Source organism: Mobula birostris, chromosome 21 (genome assembly GCF_030028105.1).
Source record: "Mobula birostris isolate sMobBir1 chromosome 21, sMobBir1.hap1, whole genome shotgun sequence".
Taxonomy (NCBI): Eukaryota; Metazoa; Chordata; class Chondrichthyes; order Myliobatiformes; family Myliobatidae; genus Mobula; species Mobula birostris.
In genome coordinates, this window is record NC_092390.1 from 11,474,989 (window position 1) to 11,497,646 (window position 22,658).

General features: G+C 44.7%; 1 protein-coding gene across 1 annotated transcript in view; it reads left to right on the forward strand.

The window, feature by feature from the left end:
• Positions 1–22,658, forward strand: part of armh3 (armadillo like helical domain containing 3) — a 184,026-nt gene that overhangs the window by 59,455 nt on the left and 101,913 nt on the right. Inside the window, exons 15-18 of the mRNA XM_072238945.1 lie at positions 809–910; positions 6,195–6,253; positions 11,266–11,331; positions 11,923–11,992. Coding sequence (XP_072095046.1) covers positions 809–910; positions 6,195–6,253; positions 11,266–11,331; positions 11,923–11,992 — 297 coding nt within the window. The remainder of the gene's footprint in view (positions 1–808; positions 911–6,194; positions 6,254–11,265; positions 11,332–11,922; positions 11,993–22,658) is intronic.

Here is a 22,658-nt window from a genome sequence, read left to right on the forward strand (position 1 = left end):
CTGAAGGAATGGGTAGAACCAATTAATTTGAACAATCAGAAAGGAAATGGATAAATACTTGGTCTTCCCTGGGTTGAGAGAAGGAAGGTACTGGGAGTAATTTAACAGCTGTGTCACAAAGGTGGCATTGGGTAGCTCCATGCAGCAGAGCTGTCAGCTTCTGTGTGAGCATAAAGGAAAGGAGACCTCTTCCACTCACTCTGTCAGTGTTTGGCAGACTGTAATTGATTTTTTTATTGTCTTGTGTACCAAGATACAGCGGAAAGCTTTCGTTTGAGTGCCTTCTAGACAGGTCACTCTATATATCAATACACTGAGGTAGTACACAAGGAAAGCAGAATGTGGAAGATGGTATCAGTTGCAGAGGAAGTGTAGTCCGTATAGACAAATAAAGTGCAAAGACCACATTGAGGTAGATTGAGAGTTCAAGAGTTTAGCGTATAAGAAACTTGGAAGAGTAAGGCAACATTGTTCATGTTACTTAGACTCAGAGTACTACAGCACAGAAGCAGACCTTTCAGCCCATCTTAAACTTGCTGAATTGTTATTCTGCCTGGTAATATCGACCCACACCTGGACCCATAGCCTTCTCCCATCCTATAACTCTCCCATCCATGTACCTATCCAAACTTTTCTTCAATTTTGCCATCAAACCTGCATTCACAACTTTCACTGGCAGCTCATTGTACACTCGTTACTTTCTCTGATTGTTCCCTCTAAATATTTCACCTTTCACCTTTTTTGGTACAGATTAGGGTCTGATGTTGAGAATGTTATGTTTTGTTCTTGCATTCTTTTTCCACTATAGTGATAAATACTACAGAGCTTCCACTGGATGCAAATCTTCACACCAGTAACTTGCTGATTACCTTCCTCAAGTATTGCTCCATAGTCATGCAGGATACAAAAGGTAAGGGAAAAATGTTCTTTTTGTTGCAGCCAGCAGTTTAGTGTTGGGTCATGCAGGAAGGGAGAAGGGGTCAGCAGAGAGGGGAGATATCTTCAGGGCAGAAGCAACTCAGTCCGAGTAGGAGAAACTGCCTGACTGCAACCTTGGTTTTCCTGTTCTGGGAAGATCATTTGGTTAACAAGTGATGAGGGTAGGTTGAGGGAGTTGGGGCTTTTCATTTCTGAGTGAAGGAGGATGAGAGGTGACTTGATAGAGGGGTATCAGATGATAAGAGGCCTAAATAGAGTTAGAGACCTTTTCCCCAGGACAGAAATGGCTAATTCGAGGTGGATATTTATTGCTTATTTATTTACTTAATTTATTCTTTCTTTTTTGTATTTGCAGTTTGTTGTCTTTTGTATTTTGGTTATTTGGCTGTCTTTGTTGTGTCTGGAGTTGGGTTTTCATTGATTCTGTTGTGTTTCTTCATGGTTACTATGAATGCCCGCAAAAAATGAATGTCTGGGTTGTATATGGTGACATATACAGTGGTGCTGGAAAGTTTGTGAACCCTTTAGAACTTCCTCTTTCTGCTAAATATGACCTAAAATGTGATCAGGTCTTCACATAAGTCCTAAAGCTAAATAAAGAGAACCCAATTAAATAACACAAAAACATCATACTTCATTTATTTATTAAGAAAGATGATCCAATGTTACATGTATTTATTGGAAAATGTATGTGAACCTCTAGCATTATTAGTTCATTTAAAGGTGGGCGGGGGGAATTAGAGTCAGATATTTCAATCAATGGGATGACAATCAGGTGTGATGCGGGAGGCCCTGCTCTATTTAAGAACAAACCTGCGTCTTTACTATTCGAAGTCTGATCTTCACCACACAGGTTTTTGGAAGTGTGTCATACTTTGATCGAAGGAGACTTCTGAAGAACTCAGGAGAAAAAAGTTGTTGATGCTCACCAGGCTGGAAAAGGATACAAAACCATTTCTAAAGAGTTTAGGCTCCACCAATCCACAGTCAGGCAGATGGTGTAGGTTATAAGGCCATTACAACATGGTGAGCCGAAGGGTCTGTAATGTGCTGTAGTGTTCTGTGTAAAAGGGATGGGCATTAGCCAATGCGTTGCAAGCCTGTCATGGACCATGTCCTGAAACTGAACTAAACTGAATTAGTCTGAACTGAGCTAAATTGAACATTCCTAGATTGTTTCAATGTCTTTGTGGTTTGGTGTTTTGTATTCCGTGTTATTTGTTTGTTTTGCCACTTGCACAATCTGTTCTTTATTTTGCGTGCTGGTTCTTCGAACGGGTTCCATGGTATTTCTTTCTTTTGTGGCTGTCTGTGGGAAGAGGAATCTCAGGGTTGTGTACTGTATACATACTTTGATAATAAATGCACCTTGAATATTTGAAAGTTCCCTTGGTTAGTGCACCAACATGTAGCTCGATGAACCTGCAATAAACCCATCATATTAGACCTTGTATTGCCCCATTTATGCCTCAGATTTCTCAGTTTGAAGGTACTCTGAATCACTAGCTAAGATGTACAGTGACCCTTTTTTCCCCTTTTACAATCTATGAAGCTGAAGATTAACTTTATTTGTCACATATACATCGAAAAGTCAGTGAAATGCATCGTTTGTGTCAAGTCAAGTCAGCAAGGGTTGTACTGGGGACAGCCTGCTGATGCCGCCATGTTTCTGGCACAAACGTAGCATGCCCACAACTCATTAACCCCTACCCCGTAAGTCTTCGGAATGTGGGAGGAAACCAGAGCACCCAGAGGAAACTCTTGTCACAGGAAGGAGCGTGCAAACTCCTTAAAGACAGCAGCAGAAATCGAACGTTGATCTTGCAGCCAGTGATGTGAAAATATTGCTCTAACCATAGTGTCCCAGTCTGTAATGTGCTTTACTTCAAATATTTATGTTGGTGATGTTGTATATTGAGAAGCTTAGTTTTTGGTCTGCATTGAGCCATCTTTGCAAGAGGGAGACACCAGAGATTCTGCAGATACTGGAAATCTAGACCAACACACACGAAATCCTGGAAGAACTCAGCACGTCAGGCAGCATCTAATGGAGAAGAATAAACAGTCAATGTTTCAGGCTGAGACCCTTCACCAGGACAAAAGGGAGGTCATTTGGCTCATTGAGTTGATGCTAGAGGTCCACCAAGCCATCTCTGTCCTCCCCCACTCCCAAGTGATATTTCATTACTGGTATTTATTTAATTCCCCCTTTAAGCTATGTGATTGAACAATTTCAATGTCCTCCTGCACTGAAACAGTCTGTAGGCTTAACATTTTGCCATTGCCAGTTTCCTCTCAAGTATAAATGAGCTTGGTTATTATCTCCCAGGGAGCGATGTATGCGTTTACAGTGTTGTGAAAGGGCAAGAGGCTGAACAAGTAGAAGTGCCCCATCCTTCTAACTGCTGTAAAGGACAATAGCGGATGTGTGCTGGTGCTCAGCCTTGCCTGATAATTGTGCTTTTATGCTTTTGTCCTGCTGGAATGCAGCCAGTTTTTGTGCAGTGCTCTCTCAAGTGACATGAATTGTAAATGCTACTTTGTGCCCATAGACTCGACCCATTATCTGCAGCTAGCAGTGACTAATCTGGGATTGTGGTACTCGCTCTTCTTGTATGCAGCTACTGTGAATTTTGTTTGTTTCACAACGTATTCCGTTAGATGCTAACTGCTCTATAAGTATTAATTCCTTTGCTCTCGGTCTAACATTGTTTTAATCCGTTTTCTACCTATCCCCTGTACAACGTTTTGAATCTACAGCTCTCATGCTAAGGTACTTGCTCCAACCAACTCTCCTTGCAGTCTGTTACAATGTCCATTTGATACCATTTTCATCTCCAGCACATCCACCTACACTGCATTTTCTCTATAACCATAACACTACATTCTGGACTCTACATCCAGATAGCTTCAGTGGAAAAGTACTTATGGAGACTCAAAGGACTACAGACGCTAGAGTCTGGATGATGAGTCAGATGGGTTCAGGTAAGGGTCTCAACCCGAAACATTGACTGTACATTTCCCTTCATAGACTGCCTCATGCACTGAGTTCCTTCAGATTTTGGTGTGTTAATGTATTGGAATTGGTTTATTATTGTCTCATGTACCAAGATACAGTGGAAAAACTTGTCTTGCTTACTGTTCATACAGATCAAATCATTACACAGTTAGATGAGGTAGGACGTGGTAAAACAATGATAATACTGCAGAATAAAGAGTGAAAGCTACCTAAAAAGTGCAATGCAGATAAGCAATGGGGTAAGATCATAACAAGGTAGATTGTAAGGCCATGAGTCAATCTTATTATTCAAGAGGTCTGTTCAGGAAACTGATAGCGAGATAGAAGCTGCCCTTGATCCTGGCGGTACGTGCTTTTGGCTCCTCTTCCCGCTAGAAGAGCTGAGAAGAGAGACTGTTTGGGGTGGGTGGGGTCTTTGATTATACTGGCTGCTTTCCTGAGGCAGCGAGAAGTGCAGACACAGTCCAAGGAGGGGAGGCTGGTTTCTGTGTGTTGATCTGCACCCACAACTCTCTGCAGTCACCGGCAGAGCAGTTTCCCTACCAAGCCGTCATGCTTCCAGATAGAATGCTTTCTGTGGTGCATGGATAAAAATTGGTAAGCGTTAATGGAGTTATGCCGAATATCTTTAGCCTCGCATGGAAGTACAGACTTTGGTGAGGCTTCTTGGCTCTGCTATCTGTTGGATCAGCACAGGCTATGGGTGGTGTTCGCTTCTAGAATCTTGAAGTTCTTAAGCTCAACACCACTGATGTAGACAGGAGCATCTGCACCACGCCCTTGCTGAAGTCAATTGAGAGAAAAGTCATTGTCATGACACCATATATCTAAGCTATCTCTGTCTAGAGGGCATGTAAAATGAGATGGAACAATAACAATGCAGAATCGAGTGTAAAAGCTACAGTGAAAGTGCAGTGTAGGTAAACTATAAAGTTCAAGATAATAACAAAGTATATCATGAGGTTAAAAGTCCATCATTATCAAACAGGAGATCCATTTAAGTGTCTGATAACAATGGGATAGAAGCTGCCCTTGAGCCTGGTAATACGTGCTTTCAGGCTTTTGTATCTTCTGCCATCCAGAAGAGAGAATATTAATTATATTACACACATCAAAGTTGCTTGTGAACGCAACAGGCCAGGCAGCATCTTCAGGAAGAGGTACAGTTGACGTTTCGGGCCGAAACCCTTCGTCAGGACTAACTGAAGGAAGAGCTAGTAAGAGATTTCTGATGAAGGGTTTCAGCCTGAAACGTCAACTGTACCTCTTCCTAGAGACGCTGCCTGGCCTGCTGTGTTCACCAGCAACTTTGATGTGTGTTGCTTGAATTTCCAGCATCTGCAGAATTCCTCGTGTTTGCAATATTAATTATGTTGACTGCTTTACTGAGGTAGTTGGAAGTATAGACAGTTGATGGGGGGAGGGTGCTTTCGGTAATGTGCTGGGCTGTGTCCAAGCAGATTCTTATCATCAAGCTGTTATGAATTCAGATGGCATACTTCCTATGGTGCATTGATAAAAATTGGTAAGGGTCGATGGGGACATGCAATTTGTTTAACGTTGTGCTGAAGTAGAGGTATTGGAGATCTTTCTCGGCCATGCAGTCTACGTGGTTGGACTAGGATAACCCATTGGTGATCACTCCTTGGAACTTGAAGTTCTCAATCGCAACTCTACTGATGTAGATACTAGCATGTGAATCCCCCCTTCCTTAAGTCAAGGCCAGCTCTTTTGTTAACATTGAGGGAAAATTTGTTCTGATACTGTGTCACTAAGCTCTCCATATCTGTGTACATATGTAGATTACATGCAAAAGGAGGCTTTTCACTGTATCTCAGTAAATGAGACTGATAAAGCAGTTAGTAGCATGAATGTGAACTCTGTACTGAGGGAGTACAGCTGACATGTGAATGGGACATTAAACTAAGGCCCAATGAATGATGTAAGGACTGCTCACTGGTAAACCAATGCATTGATGCTGAGCTCCTCCATCACCTAATGAGCATCACCAAAATCGGGTAACTATCACATGACTGTTTCTGGGCGCTTGCTGTGCAGGTTGGTGCTGCAGCATTTCTCGTGTTACAGCAGTGATCCAACTTTGGAAATAATTAGTCCCAGTCGCGTTCTCTTTTCCGCTACATAAGTGCACTGCATTGTCTTATTTACGATCAGCACATGTTCTCTCTTTCCCTTTTATGGTGCTCTCAAATTTATGAATGCATTCTTGTTTCAGATGAGCATCGGTTGAACAGTGCCAAACTGTGCCTGATCATACTCACCTGTATAGCAGAGGTGAGTGTAACAAATGAACAACTGCATTCACAGACTTCCTGGAGCATCCAGAGGTACTTGCAGCAGTCCCATTGTGTATAACTGACATAATGTTCTCCTTGTGCTCGCTCATCACACACTCCCAGGACAGGGACAGCACGGGTTAGATACAGAGTGAAGCTCCCTCTACACTGTCCCATCACACACACCCAGGACAGGGACAGCACGGGTTAGATACAGAGTGAAGCTCCCTCTACACTGTCCCATCACACACTCCCAGGACAGGGACAGCACGGATTAGATACAGAGTGAAACTCCCTCTACAATGTCCCATCACACACTCCCAGGGTAGGGACAGTACAGGTTAGATACGGAGTGAAGCTCCCTCTATACTGTCCCATCACACACTCCCAGGACAGGGACAGCACGGGTTAGATACAGAGTGAAGCTCCCTCTACACTGTCCCATCACACACACCCAGGACAGGGACAGCACGGGTTAGATACAGAGTGAAGCTCCCTCTACACTGTCCCATCACACACTCCCAGGACAGGGACAGCACGGATTAGATACAGAGTGAAACTCCCTCTACAATGTCCCATCACACACTCCCAGGGTAGGGACAGTACAGGTTAGATACGGAGTGAAGCTCCCTCTACACTGTCCCATCACACACTCCCAGGACAGGGACAGCACGGGTTAGATACAGAGTGAAGCTCCCTCTACACTGTCCCATCACACACTCCCAGGACAGGGACAGCACGGGTTAGATACAGAGTGAAGCTCCCTCTACACTGTCCCATCACACACTCCCAGGACAGGGACAGCACGGATTAGATACAGAGTGAAACTCCCTCTACAATGTCCCATCACACACTCCCAGGGTAGGGACAGTACAGGTTAGATACGGAGTGAAGCTCCCTCTACACTGTCCCATCACACACTCCCAGGACAGGGGCAGCACGGGTTAGATACAGAGTGAAGCTCCCTCTACACTGTCCCATCACACACTCCCAGGACAGGGACAGCACGGGTTAGATACAGAGTGAAGCTCCCTCTACACTGTCCCATCACACACTCCCAGGACAGGGACAGCACGGGTTAGATACAGAGTGAAGCTCCCTCTACACTGTCCCATCACACACTCCCAGGACAGGGACAGCACGGGTTAGATACAGAGTGAAGCTCCCTCTACACTGTCCCATCACACACTCCCAGGACAGGGACAGCACGGGTTAGATACAGAGTGAAGCTCCCTCTACAATGTCCCATCACACACTCCCAGGACAGGGACAGCACAGGTTAGATACAGAGTGAAGCTCCCTCTACACTGTCCCATCACACACTCCCAGGACAGGGACAGCACGGATTAGATACAGAGTGAAACTCCCTCTACAATGTCCCATCACACACTCCCAGGGTAGGGACAGTACAGGTTAGATACGGAGTGAAGCTCCCTCTACACTGTCCCATCACACACTCCCAGGACAGGGACAGCACGGGTTAGATACAGAGTGAAACTCCCTCTACAATGTCCCATCACACACTCCCAGGGTAGGGACAGTACAGGTTAGATACGGAGTGAAGCTCCCTCTACACTGTCCCATCACACACTCCCAGGACAGGGACAGCACGGGTTAGATACAGAGTGAAGCTCCCTCTACACTGTCCCATCACACACTCCCAGGACAGGGACAGCACGGGTTAGATACAGAGTGAAGCTCCCTCTACACTGTCCCATCACACACTCCCAGGACAGGGACAGCACGGGTTAGATACAGAGTGAAGCTCCCTCTACACTGTCCCATCACACGTTCCTGGGTTTAGAGCAACACAATGTAGATACAACATCCTAGAGCTGTGTCAGCACACATTACTTTAAGGTGTCACCCTCACTGTTCAAAAACCTCACCGTTTTGACACTGCTCTAGTGACACATTGCTGTATTTCTATCTGTTAGTGGACAGGAGGTCATTCAGCCCATCAGTCCCTTTTCTTCTTTCCCTGTATTCACCATCATCTCCCCTTCATTCCACTTTTGGCATGCTGCAATCAGTGTGAGAGGCCGTTTGTTGGTGAGACTCCGCGATATTTATAAAGAGCTTGAGTGATTTTTGGCTCCTTGGTGGATAGCAAATGGTGCAGGGCCAATAAAAAGAAAGGTGTAAGCAGAGCGGTCATTGTGGGAGTGTGACAGTGTTAGAGTGGTCCGGTTTGACTCAACAGGCTTAATCGAGAGCAGGCTGACGTTCTAAGTAAGTTTATTGTCTGTTAGTACGCAGGTAGTGTCCTGAGAGAAGGTCCAGAGGTAGTGGTATGTTCTTTGTGTGGGATGTGGGAACTCTGGGAGGCCTCCAGTCTCCATGGTAACTACATCTGCATGAAGTGCATTGTGCTACAACTCTTTAGAGATAGTGTTATGGAACTGGAGCTGCACCTCGATGACCTTTAGCTCATACAGAAAAATGTGGCGATAGACAGGAGCTACAGGGAGGTAGTCACTCTGATTTGCAGGAGGCAGGCACCTGTTCCCTGTCAGGTGTGGGAAAGGGAGTAGGGTACCAGTGTAGAGTACCCCTCTCGCTGTTCCCCTCAATAAGTATGCCGTTTTGGATAATGTTAAGAGAGGGAACACCCTACTGGGGAAAGCGGGGAAGCCGCAGTCACTGTGTCTCCGGCACTGAATGTGGCTCTGTGGCTTAGATAGGGCTGAGTACAGGGCAGTTGGTATATAACTAGATGTAGTGTATCATGAGACTGTGAGGAAGTGCGGGCAGATGATAGGGCAAAATTGTAGTCAGGATGAATTGAAGTGTAACAGATAGCTAAATCTGAAAAGGGTGATGAATACAGGACTCTGGGTGTTGTATTTGAATACATACAGCATATGGAATAAGGGAGATGACCTTGCAGCTCAGTTAGAGATTGGCAGGTGCACGTGTCTGACTTGCAGCCGAAAGAAAATCGTAGTTGGGAGCAGGAGCTTAACATCCAAGGATTCATGTTGCATTGAAGAGACAGACAGGTTGGCAGAGGGGGTGGGGTGACTTTGTTGGTATAAAATGACATAAAATCCCTAGAAAGAGATGACAGGATTGGAAGATGTAGAATCCTTGTGAGTGGAGCTAAGAAAACTGCAGGGTGAAGAGATGAGAGTTGTATACAAGCCTCAGAAGAGTAGCCAGGATGTGGGCTACAAATTACAATGAGAGATGGACTAGGCATGTAAAAAGGGCAATGTTGCGATAATAATGGGAGATTTCAACATGAAGGTGGATTTGTAGAAATCAGTTTGGTGCTGGTCCTAAGAGAGGGAATTTATAGATTGCCTATGAAATGGCTTTTTAGAGCAGTTTATGTTTGAACCCACTAGGGGAATGCCAATTCTGGATTGGGTGTTATACAGTGATTCAGATTTGATTAGGGAGATTAAGGTAAAGGAGCCCTTAAGAGGCAATCATCAAAATATGATAGAATTTAATTTGTAATTTGAGAAGGAGAAGCTAAAATTGGATGTATCAGTATTACAGTGGAGTAAAGGGAATTACAGAGGCATGAGAAAGAAGCTGGTCAACGATGATTTGAAGGGGACACTGGTGTATCTGAGGAAAATTCGGAAGGTGCAGGAAAGATGCATCCCAAAGATGAAAAGGTATTCTAAAATGGAGGATGAGGCAACCGTGGCTAACAAGGGAAGTCAATGACAGCATAAAAGATAAAGAGAGGGTGTATAATATATTGAAAATTAGTGGGAAGGTGGAGGATTGTGAAGCCTTCAAAAACTAAGTAAATAACTTAAAAACACCATAAAGAGAGAAATGATTAAATATCAAGGTAAGCTAGTCAATAATATAAGAGGGTAGAAAAAGTTATAGTAAAAGGGAGACACTAGAGAGGTGGTAATGGGTACAAAGTAATAGCGGATGAACTTAAGCGTTTTGCATCAGTCTTCTCAGTGGAAGGCACACGCAGGATGTGAGAATACGAGTGTGTCGGGGCAGAAGTGGGGTTCATTGCTATTATCAAGGAGAAGGCGGTTGGGAAGCTAAAAGGTCCGTAGGTAGATAAGTCACCTCCAGATAGACTACACCTCAGGATTATGGAAGGGGTAGCTAAAGTGATTGTGGAGGCATTAGTAATGATCTTTCACGAATCACTAGGTCCTGGATTGGTTCTTGAGGACTGGAACATTGCAAATGTCACTCCACTCTTTAAGAAGGGAGGGAGAGAGAAGGGAAATTATAGGCCAGTTGGCCTAACTTCACTGGTTGGAAAGAGTTGGAGTCTATTATTAAGGATGAGGTTTTGTGAGTAGCTTTGGGCACCTTATTTTCGAAAAGATGTGCTAGCATTGGAGAGGGTCCAGAGAAGGTTCACGAGAATGATCCCAGGAATGAAAGGCTTAACAATGAGGAGCATTTGATGACTCTGGGTCTGCACTTGCTGGAGTGCAGAAGAATGAGGAGGGAATCTCTTTGAAACCTATTGAATATTGAAAGGATGTGGGGAGGATGTTTCATACAGTGGGTGAGTCCAGGACAAGAGGGCACAGCCTCAGAGTTGATCGTCCATTTAGAACGAAGATGAGGATAAATTTCTTTAGCCAGTGGGTGGTGATCTATGGGTTGCATCGTCAGAGACGGCTGTGCAGTCCAAATGATAGGGTATATTTAAGGTGGAGGTAGATTCTTAATTAATTGGGGGTGTCAAAGGTCGTGGGGGGAAGGCAGCAGAATGGGCTTGAGAGGGATAATAAATCAGCCACGATGGAATGGCGAAGCAGACTCGATGGGCTGAATGGCCTCATTCTGCTCCTATGTATAATGGTCTTGTGTTGTATCTCTAAAACTACGGAGTAAGTTAAAGCAGCTGACAGCTGTAAACTCCACACCGACTACACTGCAGGTCAGGATTGAATCTGCTGCCTAGATCTGTGAGGTGCCAGCTCTAACTGCTGCACCACTTCTTGTCCGGCTACAACTTTGTCTCTTCCTAACTATGTTCCGGTCGGTGTTTTGGGGTTGTTGTTACAGGATCAGTATGCAAACGCCTTTCTCCACGACGACAACATGAACTTTCGGGTCAACTTGCACAGAATGGTGAGTCTGGGGGCTGAAAATGTCGGTGAACAGCCTTTAGGGACTGTACAGGACACTCCCTCAGTAGAGATACTTGTGCCCCTTGGAAAACATGTTGACTCTACTCTAAGGAACATTGGAGAGGGGGGGACAGAATTCATCATCAGGATAAAACCTGGGGTACGAGCACTTGTCAGGTTCAATTGGGAATTCATGTTGCAAGTTGCCTGCTGTTGGGAGATGCAGTGAAAGCTGCAATGGCCCCAAGAATGATTGGGAATATTCATTCAGACGTCTGAGAGCGGAGAAGGTATTAATGTTAATGATTGAATCTCCATCCTACTAGAGCAATAATTAGTGACCCACACAGAGCCGCAGTTCCCTTTCTAGATCCAATACAAATACTGAGTGTTTCTGGTAAATGATGCTTTTGGTGTTCAATTGGCCAGTGCTGTTTTTGGAAAATCACACATTATTTATTTAGTTTAAGTGGGGGAAAGTGGAATGGGGTCCCACCACTGTAAGGAGGCAGAAGCTGGGTTGTCTCCCAAAAGAAGGACTAATGGTTTAATTTTTGTTAAAATTGATCCATTCTTCTCAATTACATTATAGCCCATGAGACACAGAAAGAAAGCTGCCGATAAGAACCTTCCTTCTCGTCCTCTGGTCTGTGCTGTGTTGGGTAAGTATCTCATCGAAATCTTCTGTTGTCCCTTTTGTCTGAGTTATGATCTGAGCTTGTTGAGCAGTACCCCTAGCAGGAGAGAAATGCACGATTGGATAACTGTCATTCGTAATGACAAGTGTTAGGGTTCCATTTGTTTTTGGTCTGGATTCAGATTGTTTTGTCCACCCAGCTGAAGGAATGCTATCCTTATTGGTACAGCTTCGCGTGGTAAGGACGTCCTTCAGTCTGAGGTGTGAGTGAACCAGTGGTGTTGTGAAGATGTGAAAATGTCCTGCTGTGTGCTTCTCAACATGGATCTGGCCCACAGACTTCGCATTCAAGTGTGCTTGACTCTGCATTTGCTTGTGGCAGTTCAACAGGTCTGTGCAGACCGGTTTCCTGCTTTGGTAACAGGGGAACTGGAGAGTGCAGGATTCTTCTCCCTGTTGTGAAATGAGGAAACACCCGTATTCTGTGTTACCTGTTGAAGGGCCACGTGCAAGGGGCTTGGGTGCAGATGTGCTGGTGCAGAGTCCACATTGAGAAGAGTGCACATGACTGTGTGTGTTGAGTCAGTGAAGCTCACAATTTGCAGAGCAAGGCCATATGGCCACCCGAGTCTATATCGACACCAGGTAGGGCCAATGCAACTCACCCAACTTGCTTACCCTACAGCCGCAGTCCTGCCAGTGTGTTTCTTTCAGAAACGTACACATCTCTTTTGTGACTACCATTTAACTACCTCCACTGCCACCCGAGCAGATTATCCCAGACCCCAAACACTTGGCTGAATTTCTTCTTTTTTCCCCCCAACTATCACTTGTATTAATCATCCCCATTTCATAGAAAGCATTCTGTCCAGGTGCATGGTGACGTGGTATGGCAACTGCTCTTCCTGTGATCATGAGAAACTGCAGGGGGTTGTGGACAGAGCTCAGCGCACCGCAGAAACCAGCCTCCCTCCAGGGACTCTGCTGCCTCAGTAAGCAGTCAGCTGAATCAAAGAGCCCTCCCACCGCAGGCATTCTCTCATCTGCCCTCTCCCAACAGGCAGAAGATACAAAAGTCTGAAAGCGTGTGCCATGAGGCTCAAGGACAGCTTCTATACCACTGTCATCAGACTCTTGACTGGACCTCTTGTACGATAAGATGAACTCTGGGCCTCTTAATCTACCTCGTTATATCTTGCACATTATCAATTATCCACACTGTACTTTATTCTACCTCAATGCACTGTGTATGAACAGCCTGCAAGGGAAGCTTTTCAGTGAAAGTTGGTACATGTGACAAGAAACCAATACTAGTCATGTCCCTTGTGGCTCAGACAGTACTTTTTTCTGTCTGTTCTGTCTAAAACCTCCATCATGTCTCTGCAATCTCCTTGCTCTACGGAGAATGACTGCAGCTTCTCTAATCTGCACCACTAAAGGTCTCATTCATCTTGATAGGTCTGCATTCGAAGGCTTTCCTAGGTCCACCTTATTTCTCCCCAAGTTTCTCTCATTGTAGCAAGTACCCTAGGGTGATCCTTAGACTGTCTAGCTTGACAGCAAGCTGTTAATGAAGCATATTCTCAGTTATTACAGAAAGGTAGCAGCCAATCTACCTTTCAAACAGAGTGAACCCAAGATAATCTGCAGATGCTGGGATCAAAGCAACACCCACAACACGCTGGAGGAACTCAGCAGGTCGGGCAGCATCCGTGGAAAAGATCGGTCGACGTTTTGGGCCAGAACCCTTCGTCAGGACTGAAGAGGGAAGGGGCAGAGGCCCTATAAAGAAGGTGGGGGGGTGGGGGGAGAAGGAGAAGGCTGGTAGGTTCCAGGTGAAAAACCAGTAAGGGGAAAGATAAAGGGGTGGGGGAAGGGAAGCAGGGAGGTGATAGGCAGGGATGGTGAAGAAAGGATAAGGGAAAACACAATGGGTAGTAGAAAGAGGTGGAACCAAGAGGGAGGAGGTAGGCAGCTGGGGGAGGGGGCAGAGTGACATAGGGATAGGGGAAGGGAGGGGGGAGGGAATTACTGGAAGTTGGAGAATTCTATGTTCATACCAAGGGACTGGAGACTACCTAGACGGTATATGAGGTGTTGCTCCTCCAACCTGAGTTTAGCCTCATCATGGCAGTAGTGGAGGCCATATATGGACATATCTGAATGGGAATGGGAAGCAGAGTTGAAGTGGGTGGCTACCGGGAGATCCTGTCTGATGTGTTGGACAGAGTGGAGGTGCTTGGTGAAGCGGTCCCCCAATCTGCATCAGGTTTCACCGATGTAGAGGAGGCCGCACCAGGAGCACCAGATGCAATAGATGACCCCAACAGACTCACAAGTGAAGTGTTGTCTCACCTGGAAGGACTTTTTGGGGCCCTGAATGGTTGAAAGAGATGAGGTGTAGGGACAGGTGTAGCACTTACGCTTACAGGGATAAGTGCCGGGTGGGAGATCAGTGGGGATGGACGTGTGGATAAGGGAGTCGCGGAGGGACCGATCCCTGCGGAAAGCGGAGACGGGTGGAGAGGGAAAGATGTGCTTAGTGGTGGGGTCCTGTTGGGAAGGTGGCATAAGTTGCGGAGGATAATGTGCTGGATCCAGAGGCTAGTGGGGTGGTAGGTGAGGACAAGGGGAACTCTGTCCCTGTTGTGGTTGCGGGAGGATGGGGTGAGGGCTGAAGTGCGGGAAATGGAGGAGATGCGGGTGAGGGCATCATTAATGACAGCAGAAGGAAAACCACGATCCTTAAAGAAAGAGGACATTTGAAATGTCCTGGAACGGAAAACCTCATCCTCGGAGCAGATGCGGCGGAGACGGAGGAACTGAGAATAGGGAATGGCAATTTCGCATGTGGCGGGGTGGGAAGAGGTATAGTTCAGGTAGTTATGAGAGTCAGTGGGCTTGTAGAAGATGTCAGTGGACAGTCTGTCTCCAGAGATGGAGACCGAGAGATCGAGAAAGGGGAGAGAAGTGTCCGAGATAGACCAAGTGAATTTGAGGGCTGGGTGGAAGTTTGAAGTAAAGTCGATGAAATTGACGAGCTCAGCATGGGTGCAGGAAGCAGCACCAATGTAGTCGTCAATGTACCAAAGGAAAAGTTGGGGAACAGAGTGTAGGACTCTCCTGCTCTACAAAGTAGTACCATGGAATGTCACATTTCATTGTGAGATGAGTTCCAATCCCAGAGCAGCTGGGAGTTTTCAGTAGAAATTTGAGTTTATTGTCACGTGTGCAAGTGTGTGTATGCACAGGTGCAGTGAAAAACTTGCTTGCAGCAGCCTCACAGGCAGATAGTGTGAGATGAGCAGCATTCACAAAAAAATAACAACAGAGAACGCAAGTAAGACAAAACCAAGTCCATTTTAGTGCAAAGTTTGTCAGGGTGATAAACTGTTGTGCAGTAAATGTATTTAAGTCAAGATTGGATAGAGGTAAATATATTTAAGATGAGGTTGGATGGAGTTCTGCATAAAGGGGAATTAACAGTTATAGGGAAAAGGCAGGTAGGGGAAAATGAGTCCATGGTCAGATCGGCCATGATCTTATTGAATGGTGGAGCAGGTTCAACGGGCCAGGTGACCTGCTCCTGATCCTATTTCTTATGTTCTTATGTTCAAGAACCGTGTAGTTGAAATGGAGGGAGTAGCTGTTTCTGAATCTAGTGGTGTGGGACTTCAGGTACCTGAGCTTCCTGCTCGATGATAGTTGCAAGAAGATGACATGGCTTGAATGGGGGGATTTTTGATTAAGGATGTTGCCTTCGTCAGGCAGTGCCTTTTGTAGATACCAGTGATGTGCCCATGATATTTCGGGTAGAGCCTCTACTCTCTGTAGCTTTTTTGCGTTGCTGTGCATTCAAATTGTAATTTGAATGGCGGGAAGAGAAACAACATTTAAGAGACATGTTAATAGGTGCTTGAATGAGCAAGCTGTAAAAGGATATATAATTTATACAGGCAAATGGGGTGAGTATAGGTAGACAATGGCTGGCATAGCAGTGGTGGGCTGAAGGGCCTATGCTGTACAACTTCTGAAATAGAGGGCTGTCCCTTGGTTAAATGTCTCATGAGTGCAGGTTGGCTATCTCAAAATCTCCTCAGTCTGAGGTGTGAGTGGTCTTGTAACATTGCAGAGCTGAGAAAATCACCTGCTGTGTGCTTGTTGATGTGAACTGTCTCTGGCACTTTGCATTCATGTGCTCGATTCTGCAGAGTCCAGCGGTTCTTTGACAACCGCGGATGCTGGAATTTGGAGCAACAAGCAATCTGCTAGAAGAACTCAGTAGGTCAAGCAGGAAAGGAGCCCTTGATGTTTCAGGTTGAAACCCTGCTCCAATACAGGGTTATGACTAAAACATCGATAACACTGGACAACAGTTCTGAAGAAGGGTCTCGGCCCAAAACGTCGACTGTTTATTCTTTCCATGGATGCTGCCTGACCTGCTGAGTTCCTCCAACATTTTATGTGTGTTGCTTTGGATTTCCAGCGCTTGCAGATTTTCTCGTGTTTGTTTACAAATTTTTTTTCGAAAGTGTTGCTTTTTCAGGAATTTTTCAGTGGTTATGATAGACCACTTGAAGCTGAACACAAATTTAATTTCACACTACTTGTATCACATAGGAATTTGGCGAAACAAAATTAACTTTCATTGAATATAAGGCGTTTAATTGCATAACGGCGCTGACGCTGTGCAATAATTCAACTAAGCTAAAAATGTTTTGTCGATGATTTTAGTTTGTACTTAATGTCTGAGACTATTTGCTTAAGTGTCGAACACCAGCACTGATGGATTCCAGTTACTCTGATGATGTTCTTCCATGATCGCAATGTCCTGGTGAAACCTTTCATTATATTTGTCGATGACAGCGCCAAGATTTGCAGGGAAGAAGTCTAAATGGGAATGCAGAAAATGAATCGTTAATGACATGTTGCACTTCGTGGTTTTGTAGCTTGGTGCTCTGTAGTTGCCAAGAAAATTTTCATCAACAACCTTGAATGCCTTCCATGTAATTTTCTCTAGTCCCACAAGAAGTTATTCGTATTACCTGTCATTAATTTGGTTTGTGGACCAACAAAAATGCCGCCTTTAATCTTGGCATCCGTTACTCTGACTTGAATTTTTATGAATTGAAATAACAAATGTAGGCAATTTCAAAAAATGGTGCATGATAAGGAAATTTCATCGTGATTTTCATGATCAGCAGCCCAAAATCTATAAGATACACATGAAGGTAGACAGGAAGCAAAATCTTTGTCCAGTGTAATTCTCAGATGCTCCTCAACCCGCTGAGTTCCTCTTGCAGATTGCTGGTGTTATAACTGTTGCCTGCTTTGCTGTCAGGAAAACTGTAGAGCACAGGGTTCTCACCCCGATGGAAGCTCTGACCTTGTGACACCGGCACGGGAAATATTGGTGTAAATTCTTATGCTTATGCCTCCGGTACGTTGCATCCACCATCTTTAGTAAGGATTAATTTAACTGGCACATTAACACAGTCCTTGATAAACTGTACTTGTTATTTCAATCCAGTGCTCTGGTTATATATGCTAAATAATTATAAACAAGCACATTGTAAATATCGTGGTTTCAAGAACAATTCAGAGGCTGGATATCCTTCAACATGTAACTATCCGAGGTCCGCTCCAAAAGTCTTCCCAGCATCCTTAAGGCTCATCTGGAATGCGATGGAAAACTCTCCACTTAGCTGGATGAGTACAGCACCAGCAGAACTCGACATTCAACACCACCCAAGGTGACACAGCCTCCTTGACTGTCCCACTGTCACTATTCTAAATATTCCTGTTGGTACCAATGCACGGTGGGCACCATCTGCAAGGGGCCCTGCTGGTTCTCATTCTGAGCACCTTCAACACCCAAACTCTGCTACCAAGAAGGACAAGTGCAGGGGTGCAAGGGAGTACCACTTTCTGCAGCTTTCTCTCCAGACTGCACACCATCCTAGTTTTGCAGTGTGCTGCTGTTCTTTCCGCGGTCTCTTTCCCTTTGGCAGTATGGTCACCAGAAGCTCGGTGTTATACAAGGAGATTGCTCACCATCACCTTGTTGAGGTAGTTAGAGATGCATATTTAATCACAGGCCTTTCCACCAACGTGCCCCAAAAACATTGTACTAATGCTGCATATTCAACTGGCCCGCGTGCGAGATTATGTCCCTTTGGCTTCGAGCTGATCTGAAGTGCTTGAGAGCAGCTTCGGGCTGGACAACATAATCTGGGCCCAGAGTGGGTCGCAGGTTGGTGTGACTAGGCCCTGAGCCTTTCGCTGCATCTGGGTCCTAGTGCGAGGTACATTGTGCCATTTAGACAATTTTAAATGCCGGCCCAGTTCGGAGGCGAGAGCCGTTTTTGCTCGCTCTCCATGATGGTCACTCCTCTTTCCATGGCGCTGAGGCTATAAAGACTGCCCTGGCTGCTGTGCTCCGTGCCTGCTAATATGATGAACTGATAAGTGAGGCTTTGGGCCTAGTCCGGGCTGGGACTCAATTTTGGTTCGGAGTGCTGTTGCTCGCTTCAATTGTTTGCATGATTTTTTTTTTCCCTTGCACATCAAGTGTTGGCCTTTTATTCTGTATTTTTATTTTATTTTCTTTATTAGGGTTCTTTTGAGTTTCTTGCTTTGTGGCTACCTGTAAGCAAGCAAATCTCAAGGTTGTATAATTTGTACATTCTTTGATCATAAGTGAACCCTGAATCTTGAATCTATTCTTGGGCTTGTTAAGCCAGACATGGAGTAGAATGTGGAATTCATGTTGGGCACCACGGTGGTGTAGTGGTTAGCGTGACGCTGTTACAGCCTGGGGCGTTCCGGAATTCGCAGTTCAATTCCAGTGCTGTTGTGTAAGGAGTCTCTGTATGTCCTCCCAGTGGAACACGTGGGTTTTCTCTGATTTCCTCCCACAGTCCAAAGGCGTACAGGATAGGTTAATTGGTCATAGCAAATTGTCCGGTGATTAGGTTAAGGTTAATCGGTTTTGTTGGAGGTTGCTGTGGCAGTATAGCTGAATGGCCGGAAGGCCTACTTTGTGCTGTATCTTTAAATAGATAGATTGATAGATCAATCTTCCTTCTGATGTGGAGACGAACGACCTTCCCACTGCCCAGTGTGAATGATCAAGAGGTGGGTCCCTAGGGTAGTGGGCTCCAGGAGGTGATGCAGCTGTCAATCGAGGAAAGGAAAAAGAAGGAGTTGAAGTATCAATCATCTACAATCACAGAAAGCTTTTGGAATCAGCCCTGGATTTGATGTAGAGATGTGGTGGCATCTGTCTTATTGAATGATAGGAAATGTGGTTCGCAGCTCTTTCTGCACATCCACTTTCAAGGCTGTTGCATTTACCGATAGTCAATGATTGAGCTTTCAAATGGTGTAGTGGTTAGCATGAAGCAAGGACAGCTTAGGGAGTCAGAGATTAGAGTTCAGTCCCGGTGTCTCCTGTAAGAAAACTCAGTCCGTCCTCCCCATGCAATGCGTGGGTTTTCCCCGGGAACTCTTGTTTCTTCCCCCCACCCCCGGCTGGGATTTACAGAGTATTTTACAATTAATGGAGTTCTTTTCTAATTTAGTCAATATTTTAAAATAACAGCTTTGCATGTAACAAAATGCTACAAATAGTGATGAAAAATTACCAATTCCATCCTTATTAGCAATGCTGGTTCAGGGCTAAATATTACTCAGGCTACCAGGGATAACTGGCGTGGTTTTCAGTGAAATAGTGAGTGTCATGGTATCTTTTATGTTGATCTGAAGGAGCGGATTGGGATCTCTGATGAATTTCTGAACCTCTGCCAGTTCTGCTGACCTTCCTCAGTACTGTCAGCTTGGCCTGTGTGTTCATGTCTCTGGGGTGCTCCTTAATCCTGTAACTTTCTGGCTGGTGAGAGTGATGTTCAGTGACCCATAGCACCAAGCAGTGTCTGATCTCCTCATCCTGTCTCACAGGAGAGACCATTAAACAGCAGGGAGCATGAGTACACAAGGCCACAATAATTTCGTGGTCATATGAATGAATTGATCTGGAAAAAAAACAAGCACACTTCCCAGTGCGGGAGCTGAGAAATTTAAGTTAATCTCATGAAGTAATAGAGGATGGGAGCAATGAAAGTTGTCAGATTCTACATTTTCATTAACATGTTTTTCCTCAAGCCAAGGAGGCTGAGGGGTGAGCTTCGAGGAGTTTATTGAAATCATGAGAGACACTCATAAAGTTGGTCTCTTTTTCCAAATGTAGAGGAGTCTAAAACTTAGAGGCGTAGGTTTAAGTAAGAGGGAGAAATTGAAGGAGGATGTGAGGGGCCACTTCACGCAGGTTTGTGGGTAATGGGAGCAGATTGCCAGAGGCAGGTACAATAATAACATTTAAAAACCATTTGGACACATTCATGGATCATAAAAACAAGGAGGGTCATGGGCCGAACACAGGAAGAAGAAACTAGCTCAGGAAGGCATCTTGGTCAGCATGGATGAGTTGGGCCGAAAGGCCTGTTTCTGTGTTGTCCAACCCCACTGGCTTTTAGGGAAGGGTATTTACCTTTTAAGATGTGATTTCCCACAGAAATGAAGCTGTTAACAGCCCTCTGAATGAACCTCGCATGCCGCTCTAGGATTAGAAGGCATAACCTCAGAATAAAAAGATATCCCTTTAGAACAGAGATGGGGAGGAATTTCTTTAGCCAGAAGGTGGTGAGTCTGTGGAATTCATTGCCACAGGTGGCTATGGAGGCCAAGTTATTGGTTTATTTAAAGCAGAAGTTAATAGGTTCTTGATTAGTAAGGTTGTCAAAGGTTACAGGGAAAAGGCAAGAGAATGGTGGTTGAGAGGGATAATAAATTGGCTGTAATGGAATGACAGCGCAGACTCAATGGGCTAACTGGTCTAATTTTGGTCCTCTGTCTTATTGTCTTATAGTCTTAAATCCAGTGGGGGGAAAATACATTTGCAAAGCATCTTCCCCTGGGGACTGAGATCATTGTGGTACTGTCATGCCTGAGATCAATTTGTCCAGCACAGAATGAGGACTGTACCTCGTCCTGCATTACTATGAATTAATGTCTCAAGTCTGTGCAAATCGAATGAATAGAAAGCTATCCTGAAGAAAGAATATAGTCTAATTTCCAGTTTGGCCCAGTCTATTCATTACTGCTAGTGGTGAATATATATGAATGAATTATACTAATTTAAATCCAATTCCGAAGCTTGAGAAATTAGACTGTGGCCACTTTGGCACCACGCTGGGACAAAAGTAATTATTGAAATTTAGAAGCTGTATTAAAATACTGCATCTTCTTGGAGCTGTGCTGTAGAATACTTAAATACTTGGGTTCCTTTACTATTTTAATCTACGTATTTTATAAAAAAGATGTTTTCTTTTTAGCTCAATGACAATATTTTTTATTTATCCTTTTTGTTCAGAATTGAGCTTTTACTCCATACAGACCATGTGGCCTCACTGATTAATAGCTTGCAGGCAATCTAAGAACCAATAAATATGAATGCGGTTGTTACTTTTGCAGAAATATAGACATACTGAAATGAGATCAAAATGATTAAACTGTCACAGAGCTGTGCTTTATTGTGCCTCTCACATTGCTGGCCCTTGTTTTGAGGGGTCTAGGCTCCCCAGTGCATTAGGGCTGTGATACCTCAGACAACACGCTAGCGAGCAGCTAACAACACTTTTCAGTGCTAGCAACTGTGGTTCAGTTCCTACTCAAACACGAGGAAATCTGCAGATGGTGGAATTTCAAGCAACACACATAAAAGTTGCTGGTGAACACAGCAGGCCAGGCAGCATCTCCAGAAAGAGGTACAGTCAACGTTTCGGGCGTTCACCAGCAACTTTTATGTGTGTTGCTTTCAGTTCCTACTGCTGCCTTTAAGGAGTTTGTACTTTCTCCCTGAGACCACGTGGATTTTCGCCGGGTGCTCTAGTTTCTACCCACATTCGAAAGACTTATGGATTAGGGTTAGTGAGTTGTGAGCACGCTGTCTTGGCTCTGGAAACATGGCACCACTTGTGGGCTGCCCCAGCACACCTTCAGACTGTTGGTTGTTGATGCAAAATGACCAATTTCACAGTATGTTTCAATGCATGTGTGACAAAGCTAATCTTTCTTTCAAACCAATGTCTACATGATGTCTGTGACTCCAATCTCCAGAGTTTTGAGAATTTTGGACACTTCACAAAACCATCAAGCCTGCTCTGCCACTTCATGGCTGATCCAGTTCTCCTCTTCGCCCCAACCTCCTGCCTTCTCCCCACATCCCTTCATGCCCTATCAGAATCTATCATATCTCAATGAGGTCACCCATCATTTTTCTGAATTTCAGTGAGTACAGGCCCAGAGCCATCAAACCTTCTTCATTTGATAAGCTATTCAATCCTGGAATCATTTTTTGAGCCTCCTTTGAATCCTTTCCACTGTCAGCACATCCTTTCTGAGATAAGGGGACAAGGACTGTTCATATTCCTCCAAGTGAGGCCTTATTGTGCTTTATAAAGCCTCAACACTACATACTTGCTATAAAATTCTGGTCCTCTTGAAATGAATGCAAACATACCATTTGCCTTCCTTACCACCAACTCAACCTGCAAATTAACCTTTAGGGAATCCTGCACTAGGGCTCCCAAGTCCCTTTGCATCTCAGATTTTTGAATTTGCTCTCCATTTAG